Below are 12,844 nucleotides of genomic sequence, written 5' to 3'. Positions count from 1 at the left end.
TGTAGTGGTATAGAGTGGTGGTATACTGTAGTGGTATACAGTAGTGGTATACTGTAGTGGTATACTGTAGTGGTATAGAGTGGTGGTATAGAGTGGTGGTATACAGTAGTGGTATATTGTAGTGGTATACAGTAGTGGTATAGAGTGGTGGTATACTGTAGTGGTATACTGTAGTGGTATAGAGTGGTGGTATACTGTAGTGGTATACTGTAGTGGTATAGAGTGGTGGTATACTGTAGTGGTATACAGTAGTGGTATAGAGTGGTGGTATACAGTAGTGGTATACTGTAGTGGTATACAGTAGTGGTATAGAGTGGTGGTATACTGTAGTGGTATACTGTAGTGGTATAGAGTGGTGGTATACTGTAGTGGTATACAGTAGTGGTATACTGTAGTGGTATACAGTAGTGGTATACTGTAGTGGTATAGAGTGGTGGTATACTGTAGTGGTATAGAGTGGTGGTATAGAGTAGGGGTATACAGTAGTGGTATACAGTAGTGGTATACAGTAGTGGTATACTGTAGTGGTATAGCGTGGTGGTATACTGTAGTGGTATACTGTAGTGGTATAGCGTGGTGGTATACAGTAGTGGTATACAGTAGTGGTATACTGTAGTGGTATACAGTAGTGGTATACTGTAGTGGTATAGAGTGGTGGTATACAGAAGTGGTATACAGTAGTGGTATAGAGTGGTGGTATACAGTAGTGGTATATTGTAGTGGTATAGAGTAGGCGTATACAGTAGTGGTATAGAGTGGTGGTAGACTGTAGTGGTGTACAGAGTGGTGGTATACAGTAGTGGTATAGAGTGGTGGTATACTGTAGTGGTATACTGTAGTGGTATAGAGTAGTGGTATAGAGTGGTGGTATACAGTAGTGGTATAGAGTGGTGGTATACTGTAGTGGTATAGAGTGGTGGTATACTGTAGTGGTATAGAGTGGTGGTATACTGTAGTGGTATACTGTAGTGGTATATTGTAGTGGTATAGAGTGGTGGTATACTGTAGTGGTATACAGTAGTGGTACAGAGTGGTGGTATACAGTAGTGGTATACTGTAGTGGTATAGAGTGGTGGTATACAGTAGTGGTATACAGTAGTGGTATAGAGTATTGGTATAGAGTAGTGGTATAGAGTAGTGGTATACAGTAGTGGTATACAGTAGTGGTATACAGTGGTGGTATACAGTAGTGGTATAGAGTAGTGGTATACAGTGGTATGCAGTAGTGGTATAGAGTAGTGGTTTACAGTGGTGGTATACTGTAGTGGTATACAGTAGTGGTATAGAGTAGTGGTATACAGTGGTGGTATACTGTAGTGGTATAGAGTAGTGGTATAGAGTAGTGGTATACTGTAGTGGTATACAGTAGTGGTATGCAGTAGTGGTATAGAGTAGTGGTTTACAGTGGTGGTATACAGTGGTGGTATAGAGTGGTGGTATAGAGTAGTGGTATACAGTGGTGGTATACAGTGGTGATTTCTAGTCACGATACACCACATGTTTTCAGTTAATACTCATCAGGGTTTTTCAATGAGCTCGGGGTGTCAGTCGTTCTGCTCTCTTTATTAACCTGGGGTGTCAGTCGTTCTGCTCTCTTTATTAACCTGGGGTGTCAGTCGTTCTGCTCTCTTTATCAACCTGGGGTGTCAGTCGTTCTGCTGTCTTTATTAACTCGGGGTGTCAGTCGTTCTGCTCTCTTGTCAAGCCAAACACGACAACTCTATAAGAAGTTGGCAAGAGAGCATAAACAGACTGGCAGTCAGGCTAGCTCTCCATACATCGGTTATATACTGTAAATTACACTGTTTGTCCATGGATATTACATATGTTCTTACTACACTTACACTGCATTCTGAAAGTATTCAGACCCCTTGACTTTTTTCACATTTTGTTACGTTACAGCATTATTCTAAAATGTATTAAATAGTTTTTTTCCCCCTCATCAATTCACACACAATAATGACATCACAATACCCCATAATGACATCACAATACCCCATAATGACATCACAATACCCCATAATGACATCACAATACCCCATAAAAAAAAGCAAGAACAGGTTTAGAATGTATTTTTTTATTTCATTTTATACACAGAAATATCAGATTTACAAATTCAGACCCTTTCCTCAGTACTTTTTTGAAGCACCTTTGGCAGCATCGAGTCTTCTTGGGTATGATGCTACGAGCTGGGCACACCTTTTTTGGGGGAGTCTATCCCATTCTTCTTCACAGATCCTCTCAAGCTCTGTCAGGTTGGATGGGGAGTGTCGCTGCACAGCTATTTTCAGATCTCTCCAGAGATGTTCGATCTGGTTCAAGTCCGGGCTCTGGCTGGGCCACTCAAGGACATTCAGAGACTTGTCCCGAAGCCACTCCTGCGTTGTCTAGGCTGTGTGCTTAGGGTCGTTGTCCTGTTGGAAGGTGAACCTTCACCCCAATCTGAGGTCCTGAGCAAGTTTTCATTAAGGATATCTCTGTACTTTGCTCCGTTCATCTTTCCCTCGATCCTGACTAGTCTCCCATTCCCTGCCACTGAAAAGCATCCCCACAGCATGATGCTGTCACCACCATGCTTCACCGTAGGAATGGTGCCAGGTTTCCTCCAGACGTCACACTTGGCATTCAGGCCAAAGAGTCTAATCTTGGTTTCATCAGATCAGAGAATCTTGTTTCTCATCTCATCTGAGACCTTTAGGTGCCTTTAGGCAAACTTCAAGTGGGCTGTTATGTGCCTTTTACTGAGGAGTGGATTCCATTTGGCCACTATCATAAAGGCCTGATTGGTGGAGTACTGCAGTGGAAGATTCTCCCATCTCCACAGAGAAACTCTGGAGCTCTGTCAGAGTGACCATCAGGTTCTCGGTCACCTCCCTGACCAAGGCCCTTCTCCCCCGATTGCTCAGTTTGGCCGGGCGGCCAGCTCTAGGAAGAGTCTTGATGGTTCCAAACTTCTTACATTTAATAATAATGGAGGCCACTGTGTTCTTGTGGACCTTCAATGCTGCAGAAATGTTTTGGTACCCTTCCCCAGATCTGTGCCTCGACACAATCCTGTCTAGGAGTGCTACTGACAATTCCTCATCGCTTGGTTTTTGCACTGTCAACTGTGGGACCGTATATAGACAGGTGTGTGCCTTTCCAAATAATTTACCACAGGTGGACTCCAAGTTGTAGAAAAATCTTAAGGATGATCAATGGAAACAGGATGCACCTGAGCTCAATGTCGAGTCTCATAGCAAAGGGTCTGAATATTGATGTCAATAAGGTATTTCTGTTTTTATTATTAATACATTTGCAAAAAAAATTCTAAAAACCTGTTTTTGTTTTGTCATTATAGGGTATTGTGTGTAGATTTATGAGAAAAAAGGGATTTTAATACATTTTAGAATAAGGCTGTAACGTAACAAAATGTGGAAAAAGTGAAGGACACTGGTATAAACCAGTACATTGGCATGAAATAAATCTACATTTTCTAACCTTTATATTTAACTAGGCAAGTCAGGCATCTACGTACAGGCATGGCCTGTAAACAAGTCATCAGGCTTGAGAAACGCATCTTGCAAAACTCACTGACCTAGTTTAGGATCTGTCATCTTGTAGTACGACTGACAAATTGCAAACCCCAGCTCCTCAAGCCTTTCAAACGATTTCTAATAGAACTGCCAATCACTTTAATGTGTGAGGAGATTGTGCTCGAGGGCCAAGTGGCTAAGATATAGGAATGTGTTTCAATTGGCACCCTATTCCCCTATGGGCTCTGATCAAATACAGTGCACTATATAGGAAATAGGGTGCAATTTGGAACGTAAGCATATATATATATATTGATGTGCTGTATTTACTAGGGAGACTGACATAAGTGAGTTAGAGGATACAGTGCATTACTGAGGGATGTGTGGCCTGGCCTACATCAATGACTGAAAGTCAGGACTTGATTTGACTAATTGATTTGGTTTAACCAGGAGAGTCTCTGATGGTTCTCTTCACCTTCTGAGTCGTGTAAGTGGTCATGGTAAATTAGTGACAGGTGGATGTCATCATGTCCTTTCCGACTGAACCACGAGGCCTCTCAAACTCAACTCTGGACCTAGATGCCAGTTCCACTGCTCTCCCCCATAGTGCCCCTCTAATCAGGGACTGATTTAGACCTGGGACACCAGGTGGGTGATTGCCCTCTAATCAGGGACTGATTTAGACCTGGGACACCAGGTGGGTGATTCCCCTCTAATCAGGGACTGGTTTAGACCTGGGACACCAGGTGAGTAATTCCTCTCTAATCAGGGACTAATTTAGACCGGGGACACCAGGTGGGTAATTCCCCTCTAATCAGGGACTGGTTTAGACCTGGGACACCAGGTGGGTGATTCCCCTCTAATCAGGGACTGATTTAGACCTGGGACACCAAGTGGGGGAAATTAATGATCAGGTAGAACAGACAACCAGCAGACTCCGGAGCTGTATGGGTCCTTACACAGAGCATTATTGATTCTGCGTGGTGGTGGTGGCCTGGTGGTGGTGGCCTGGTGGTGGTGGTGGTCTGGTGGTCTGGTGGTGGTGGTGGTGGCCTGGTGGTGGTGGTGGCCTGGTGGTGGTGGTGGCCTGGTGGTGGTGGTGGCCTGGTGGTGGTGGTGGCCTGGTGGTGGTGGTGGCCTGGTGGTGGTGGCCTGGTGGTGGTGGCCTGGTGGTGGTGGTGGCCTGGTGGTGGTGGTGGTGGTTGTGGTGGTGGTGGTGGCCTGGTGGTGGTGGTGGCCTGGTGGTGGTGGCCTGGTGGTGGTGGCCTGGTGGTGGTGGTGGCCTGGTGGTGGTGGTGGCCTGGTGGTGGTGGTGGTGGTCTGGTGGCCTGGTGGTGGTGGTGGTGGCCTGGTGGTGGTGGTGGCCTGGTGGTGGCGGCGGTGGTGGTGGTGGTGGTGGTGGCCTGGTGGTGGTGGTGGCCTGGTGGTGGTGGTGGCCTGGTGGTGGTGGTGGTGGTGGTGGTGGCCTGGTGGTGGTGGTGGCCTGGTGGTGGTGGTGGTGGCCTGGTGGTGGTGGTGGCCTGGTGGTGGTGGTGGTGGTGGTGGCCTGGTGGTGGTGGTGGCCTGGTGGTGGTGGTGGCCTGGTGGTGGTGGCCTGGTGGTGGCGGCGGTGGTCTTATGTCTCAGTCTGGCAGAATGTGTATGGGTCCTCCACTCAGGAGACAATGCTGGTCATGCTCCTACAATATCTATCTCTATATCTATTGTATCTATTTCTATGTTTGCAGTGGTGCAGTGGTGAGATGGCCTGAAGGTGGTATGGAGGTGCCACGGCGGTCTGATGTCTCAGTCTGGCAAGATGCGTATGGGTCCTCCACTCAGCACGTGATGCTGGTCCCAGTCCTCCTGTTCCTCCTCAGTCCTCCACAGTTCCCGACGAAGACGCCCTCTACAGCCCTGAGAACAGCGGGAGTCTCCTGCCCCACACACCAACACACGACAGTGCAGGAACACCTCCTGTTGACACACACGCAGATAGACACGTGGATACGCACGTAGATACAGAACATAGACACGTACACACATATACTGAACTGGCCAGCTGGCTCCCGGGGTGTCTGTTCTTACTGACCTTGTTGTCCTTGCCAACAAACTTGAAGACAGGAACCTGGTAGTGTTTGGATAGCTGGTCCTTAGCAGAGTACTGGCGCACCATTTCATCTGAGATACACCTAAACACACATTATAGGGTTAGAGAGAAGAGGAAATAGGGGAGAGAGGGGAGGAGGGAAGGGAGAAGGGGAGGAGGGAGAGAGGAGGGGAAGTGGGGAGAGAAGAGGAGAGGGGGAGGAGGGAAGGGTGAAGGGGAGGAGCGAGAGAGGAGGGGTAGGGGAGGCGGGAGAGAGGAGGGGAAGTGGGGAGAGAAGAGGAGGGAGAGGAGGAAGGGAGTAGGGGAAGGGGAGAAAGAAAATAAGTGGAGGAGGGGGAGGGGAGGGGAGGAGGGAGAGAGGCGGGGAGGAGGGAGAGAGGAGGGGAGGGGAGGAGGGAGAGAGGCGGGGAGGAGGGAGAGAGGTGGGGAGGAGGGAGAGAGGAGAGGAGGGGAGGAGGGAGAGAGGCGGGGAGGAGGGAGAGAGGTGGGGAGAGAAGAGGGGAAGGGGAGGAGGGAGAGTGGAGGGGAAGGGGAGGAGGGAGAGTGGAGGGGAGGAGGGAGAGAGGAGGGGAGGAGGGAGAGAGGAGGGGAGGAGGGAGAGAGGAGGGGAGGAGGGAGAGAGGAGGGGAGGGGAGGAGGTAGGGGAGCAGGGGAAGGGGAGGAGGGAGAGTGGAGGGGAAGGGGAGGAGGGAGAGTGGAGGGGAGAGAAGAGGGGAAGGGGAGGGGGGAGAGAAGAGGGGAAGGGGAGGAGGGAGAGAGGAGGGGAGAGAAGAGGAGGAGGGATAGGAGGGGTGGGATGAGGGGAGGTGAGGAGAGAAGATGAGGTGGTGATCAGAGAGAGAGGAGGGGCAGTGTGGAGAGAAGAGGAGTAGGGGAGGAGGGAGAGAAGGGGAGGAGGGGAAGTGGGGAGAGAAGAGGAGTAGGGGAGGAGGGAGAGAGCAGGGGAGGTGGGGAGAGAAGAGGAGTAGGGGAGGAGGAGAGGGGCACAATGAGGGCAGGATATTATAGGAGGAGATGATAGTTATGCTGACAACCCATACCCTGTTTTAACAAGCTACTCCGTCTTAACACAATACCCACTGATCCATACCCTGTTTTAACAAGCTACTCCGTCTTAACACAATACCCACTGATCCATACCCTGTTTTAACAAGCCACTCCATCTTAACACAATACCCACTGACCCATACCCTGTTTTAACAAGCTACTCCATCTTAACACAATACCCACTGATCCATACCATGTTTTAACAAGCTACTCCATCTTAACACAATACCCACTGACCCATACCCTGTTTTAACAAGCTACTCCATCTTAACACAATACCCACTGATCCATACCATGTTTTAACAAGCTACTCCATCTTAACACAATACCCACTGACCCATACCCTGTTTTAACAAGCTACTCCGTCTTAACACAATACCCACTGACCCATACCATGTTTTAACAAGCTACTCCGTCTTAACACAATACCCACTGACCCATACCCTGTCTTAACAAGCTACTCCATCACTGTTAGCTATGGCTGCCTTTATGCCTTTATAAATGGCATCCTATTCCCTATGGGCCCTGGTCTAAAGTAGTGTACTATATAGGGAATAGGGCCCTGGTCTAAAGTAGTGTACTATATAGGGAATAGGGCCCTGGTCTAAAGTAGTGCACTATATAGGGAATAGGGCCCTGGTCTAAAGTAGTGCACTATATAGGGAATAGGTCCCTGGTCTAAAGTAGTGCACTATATAGGGAATAGGGCCCTGGTCTAAAGTAGTGCACTATATAGGGAATAGGGTGCCATTCCCCATAGGGCCCTGGTCTAAAGTAGTGCACTATATAGGGAATAGGGTGCCATTCCCCATAGGGCCCTGGTCTAAAGTAGTGCACTACATAGGGAATAGGGTGCCATTTGGGATGCATTCTCTGTGAAGTATGGAGGAGAAGTGTTTTGTTGGAAACATTTTATAGATAGTCCTGATAGAGCAGGGTGTGTGTGTGTGTTTGTGTATATATATATATATATATATATATATATATATATATATATATATATGTATATGTATATGTATATATGTGTGTGTGTTTGTGTATATATATGTGATATATGTGTGTGTGTGTGTGTTTATATATATGTGTCTGTCTGGTCATTGTCACAGATTTCCCTTTTGTGTATTCTCTGGAACTAGTATTTCCGTCCGTCTGTCTGTCGTAACCAGTTTTTTTTGTTGGCATTGTCGGCAGGATTGATCAATTGACTTTGGAGTAAACACCACTGCCCCCACTCTCGTCCTCCCGTCATGCTGATACAGTATATAATGTACATGGTAGTATAGTACCCACCCGTCTTTGATGAGGTAGTATTTGAGAGCCTGGTCTGCCTTGGCGCTGGGGGTAGCAAAGCAGCTCTCCACCAGAGCTGACAAACCCTCCACCTATAGTAAGTCAAGCACAAGTCAAATTTGTAAAGTGAGTAAACTTAAAGTAAAGTACAACATACCAAAATTTGACACATAAAAAGAGCTTATTAAAAGCCTCACCCGAACGGAAATCTTAAATTGTCAAAGAAATGTATCAGTCAACAAAGTATGATCCACAAGCGAACAAAAACAGAAGATCTTTATTGATCTGTGCTATGGAGACAACAGAGATGTGGTCCCAAATGACACCCTATTCCCTATATAGTGCACTACTTTAGACCAGGGCCCTATGGCACCCTATTCCCTATGTAGTGCACTATACACACTCTTAGAAAAAATTATATTTCCAAAAGGGGTTCTAAAGGGTTCTTGAAAGGGTTTTCCTACGGGGACAGCCGATGAACCCTTTTAGTTTCTAGATATAACCTATTTTTTCCTAAGAGTGTAGGGCTTTGGTTAACAGTAGTGCACTACATAGGGTGCCATTTGGGATTCAGTACAGTACCTTCTCCCTGGGTTCCACCCCGAAGAACAGTGAGTCGTGGAGGCGTAGTTGGGGTGGAGCCCGGTAGGGCTCAGAGAACTCAGCACTCTTAAACAGCTCCAGAGAGAAGGGGAACAGGCCCTGGGAGTGGCCTGCTAGCTCTAGGGCGGAGCTACGGAGACTGGCCTGGGATGAGAGAGAGAGAAGTTAAATTTCAACTTATTTTAAAAATGCAATTTAAAGTCGCTCAAGCAACCTTTATAAAAAAAACAGAACGAAATAGATAAAATCAAACAAATAAAAGAAATAAAACAATGAAAAAGGGATAATGATAATAAAATAGCAAGCTAAAAGGTGGGTTTCCAAACATCATTTAAAGGAAAACTAATAGTTTTATTCCATATCATTTTGTATGTTGGACTTTTATTTTGAATGTTGGACTTTTATTTTGAATGTTGGACTTTTATTTTGAATGTTGGACTTTTATTTTGAATGTTGGACTTTTATTTTGTATGTTGGACTTTTATTTTGAATGTTGGACTTTTATTTTGAATGTTGGACTTTTATTTTGAATGTTGGACTTTTATTTTGTATGTTGGACTTTTATTTTGAATGTTGGACTTTTATTTTGAATGTTGGACTTTTATTTTGAATGTTGGACTTTTATTTTGAATGTTGGACTTTTATTTTGAAATAACTGAGTTTAAGAGGAAGTACTAAAAAGAAGCATTCAATCACCCTCTTACCTGGTAACCGTCGGAGACCTCGTAGTGTCGTGGGAATTCACAGGTGACAGGTAACAGCAGTTTGGAGGTCCTGACAATCATATCCCGGTTACTACCGGACCACGGTCCTGGGCTGGACTTCGGAAGACCCGTCACTAAATTGGTACCCACTATCTTGTCGTCTGTCACCTGGGATGGGAATCAATCAATCATTTACTCCTGAGGAGGTGAACTATTGCACCCAAAACATGTATAACCACTGTGATTACTAGTTTGACCCTGCTGGTCATCTATGAACGGTTGAATGTCTTGAAAAACGATTTGGCTTAAATGACCATGTGCTGGTCATCTATGAACATTTGAACATTTTGAAGAACGATCTGGCCTAAATGCCTGTACTCTTAATTTCCACCGGCACAGCCAGAAGAGGACTGGCCCACCCCTCAGAGCCTGGCTCCTCTCCAAGTTTCTTCCTAGGTTCCCTGCCTTTCTAGGGAGTTGTTCCTAGCCACCGTGCTTCTACATCTGCATTGCTTGCTCTCTGGTGTTTTAGGCTGGGTTTCTGTACAGCACTTTGTGACAACTGTTGATGTAAAAAGGGCTTTATAAAATACATTTGATGGAATCAATGGGATGGAATCAACATCCAACATTTTAAGGCCGTAAATCAAATCCGAGTTTACCCCTCTTACTGCTTGTATTTCACTTCAGTAGTGTTGTTTCCCAATTACACTACGTGATGTCATGAAAACAATACAAGTAACTCTGTCTGTGGTCCATTGGTTCCGGTCTCCTGTCAGCTCTGAAATTGGACTGACAACCTCCGGGTACTGGCCTGTAGAATCAGTCAAGACCAATTCATCCAGAGTGGCAGGCGACACAAAGAAGGTAGGTCCTCCACTAGAGGGCCGCAGGTCCTGAAGCTGAACCTGTGTAAGGGCTAGGGTGTAGGATGTAGGGGCTAGGGTCTAGGATGTAGGGGCTAGGATGTAGGGTCTAGGGTCTAGGATGTAGGGGCTAGGGTCTAGGATGTAGGGGCTAGCGTCTAGGATGTAGGGGCTAGCGTCTAGGATGTAGGGGCTAGCGTCTAGGATGTAGGGGCTAGGGTCTAGGATGTAGGGGCTAGGGTCTAGGATGTAGGGGCTAGGGTCTAGGATGTAGGGGCTAGGATGTAGGATGTAGGGGCTAGGGTCTAGGATGTAGGGGCTAGGGTCTAGGATGTAGGGGCTAGGGTCTAGGATGTAGGGGCTAGGGTCTAGGATGTAGGGGCTAGGGTCTAGGATGTAGGGGCTAGGGTCTAGGATGTAGGGGCTAGGGTCTAGGATGTAGGGGCTAGGGTGTAGGATGTAGGGTGTAGGATGTAGGGGCTAGGGTCTAGGATGTAGGGGCTAGGGTCTAGGATGTAGGGGCTAGGGTGTAGGATGTAGGGTGTAGGATGTAGGGGCTAGGGTGTAGGATGTAGGGGCTAGGGTCTAGGATGTAGGGGCTAGGGTCTAGGATGTAGGGGCTAGGGTCTAGGATGTAGGGGCTAGGGTCTAGGATGTAGGGGCTAGGGTGTAGGATGTAGGGGCTAGGGTGTATGATGTAGGGGCTAGGGTGTAGGATGTAGGGGCTAGGGTCTAGGATGTAGGGGCTAGGGTCTAGGATGTAGGGGCTAGGGGCTAGGATGTAGGGGCTAGGGTGTAGGATGTAAGAGCTAGGGTCTGGTCTAGTGTGTAAGGGCTAGGGTGTAGGATGTAGGGGCTAGGGTGTAAGGGCTAGGGTGTAGGATGTAGGATGTAGGATGTAGGGGCTAGGGTCTAGGCATGGGGCTAGTGTCTAAGCTAGGGTGAAGGGGCTAGGGTATAAGGGATAGGGGCTAGGCTAGGGTGTAGGGGCTAGGGTATAAGGGATAGGGGCTAGGCTAGGGTGTATAGGCTAGGGGCTAGGGTGTAAGCTAGTGGTGTAAGGGCTAGGGTCTAAGCTAGGATGTAGGGGCTAGGGTCTAAGCTAGAGTGTAAAGGCTAGGGGCTAGGCTGGAGTCTAAGGGCTAGGGACTAGGGTCTAAGCTAGAGTGTAAGGGCTAGGGGCTAAGCTAGGGTGTAAGGGCTAGGGGCTAAGATAGGGTGAAGGGGCTAGGGTGTAGGGTCTAGGCTACGGTGTAGTGCTAGTATCTAAGGTGTAGGGGCTAGGGTGTAGGGGATAGGGTGTAGGGAGGCTAGGGTTAGGGGCTAGGGTGTAGAGGCTATGGAGTAGAGGCTAGGGTGTAAGGGTTAGGGGCTAGAGGCTAGGGTGTAAGGGTTAGGGGCTAGGGTGTAAGGGTTAGGGGCTAGGGTGTAGAGGCTAGGGTGTAGAGGCTAGCGTGTAGGGGCTAGGGTGTAGGGACCAGAGGCCAGGGTGTAGGGGCAAGGATCTAGGCTAGGGTGAAGGCGCTAGGGTGTAAAGGCTAAGGTGTAGATGCTTGGGTTTAAAGGCTACGGTGTAGGGGATAGGGTGTATGCATTTCTCTATGGCTGGCCATGCTTTCCTCCTGGCTACCCCAACCCCGGCCAACAGTTCTGCACCCCTCTCAGCTACTTGCCCGAGCTTCCCCAGCTTCTCTTTCACCCAAATGCACATCGCAGATGTTCTGAAAGAGCTGAAAAACCTGGACCAGTACAAATCGGCTGGGCTAGACAATCAGGACCCTCTTTCTGAAACTATCTGCCGCCATTGTTACAACTCCTATTACTAGTCTGTTTAATCTCTCTTTTGTATCGTCTGAGATCCCCAAAGATTGGAAAGCTGCCGCGGTCATCCCCCTCTTCAAAGAGGGTGACACTCTAGACCCAAACTGTTACAGACCTCTATCCATCCTGCCCTGCCTATCTAAAGTCTTCGAAAACAAAGTTAATAAACAGATCACTGAGCATTTCGAGTCCCACCGTACCTTCTCCGCTGTGCAATCCGGCTTCCGAGCTGGTCACGGGTGCACCTCAGCCACGCTCAAGGTTCTAAACAATATCATAACCGTCATCGATAAAAGACAGTACTGTACAGCCGTATTCATCGACCTGGCCAAGGCTTTCGACTCTGTCAATCACCTTATTCTTATCGGCAGAATCAATAGCTTTGGTTTCTCATATGACTGCCTCACTTGGTTCACCAACAATTTCTCAGAGTTCAGTGTGTAAAACCCTGTTGTCCGGATCTCTGGCAGTCTCTACGGGGGTACCACAGGGTTCAATTCTCGGGCCGACTCTTTTCTTTATATACATCAATGATGTCGCTCTTGCTGCGGGTGATTCCCTGATCCACTTCTACGCAGACAACACCATTCTGTGTACATCTGGCCCTTCTGTGGACACTGTGTTAACTAACCTCCAAACGAGCTTCAATTTCATATAACACTCCTTCTGTGGCCTCCAACTGCTCTTAAACGCTAGCAAAACCAAATGCATGCTTTTCAATCGTTCGCTGCCCGCCCGCCCGACTAGCATCACTACTCTGGACGGTTCTGACGTAGAATACGTGAACAACTACAAATACCTGGGTGTCTGGTTAGACTGTAAACTCTCCTTCCAGACTCATATCAAACATCTCCAAACATTTGGGGCGGTAGGGTAGCCTAGTGGTTAGAGCGTTAGACTAGTAACCGA

The 12,844-nt window shown here is 47.7% G+C and overlaps 1 protein-coding gene across 1 annotated transcript in view; it reads right to left on the bottom strand.

The window, feature by feature from the left end:
* Positions 1–5,058: 5,058 nt before the first annotated feature.
* oit3 (oncoprotein induced transcript 3) overlaps positions 5,059–12,844 on the bottom strand; it is a 25,065-nt gene continuing 17,279 nt past the window's right edge. The window contains exons 8-12 of the mRNA XM_036946051.1: positions 9,249–9,416; positions 8,524–8,688; positions 7,942–8,033; positions 5,587–5,686; positions 5,059–5,471 (exon numbers count right to left, since the gene is read on the bottom strand). Coding sequence (XP_036801946.1) covers positions 5,301–5,471; positions 5,587–5,686; positions 7,942–8,033; positions 8,524–8,688; positions 9,249–9,416 — 696 coding nt within the window. The 3' untranslated portion in view covers positions 5,059–5,300. The remainder of the gene's footprint in view (positions 5,472–5,586; positions 5,687–7,941; positions 8,034–8,523; positions 8,689–9,248; positions 9,417–12,844) is intronic.

Source organism: Oncorhynchus mykiss, chromosome 16 (genome assembly GCF_013265735.2).
Source record: "Oncorhynchus mykiss isolate Arlee chromosome 16, USDA_OmykA_1.1, whole genome shotgun sequence".
NCBI classification, from domain to species: Eukaryota; Metazoa; Chordata; class Actinopteri; order Salmoniformes; family Salmonidae; genus Oncorhynchus; species Oncorhynchus mykiss.
This window is presented reverse-complemented; position numbering and strand designations above follow the sequence as displayed.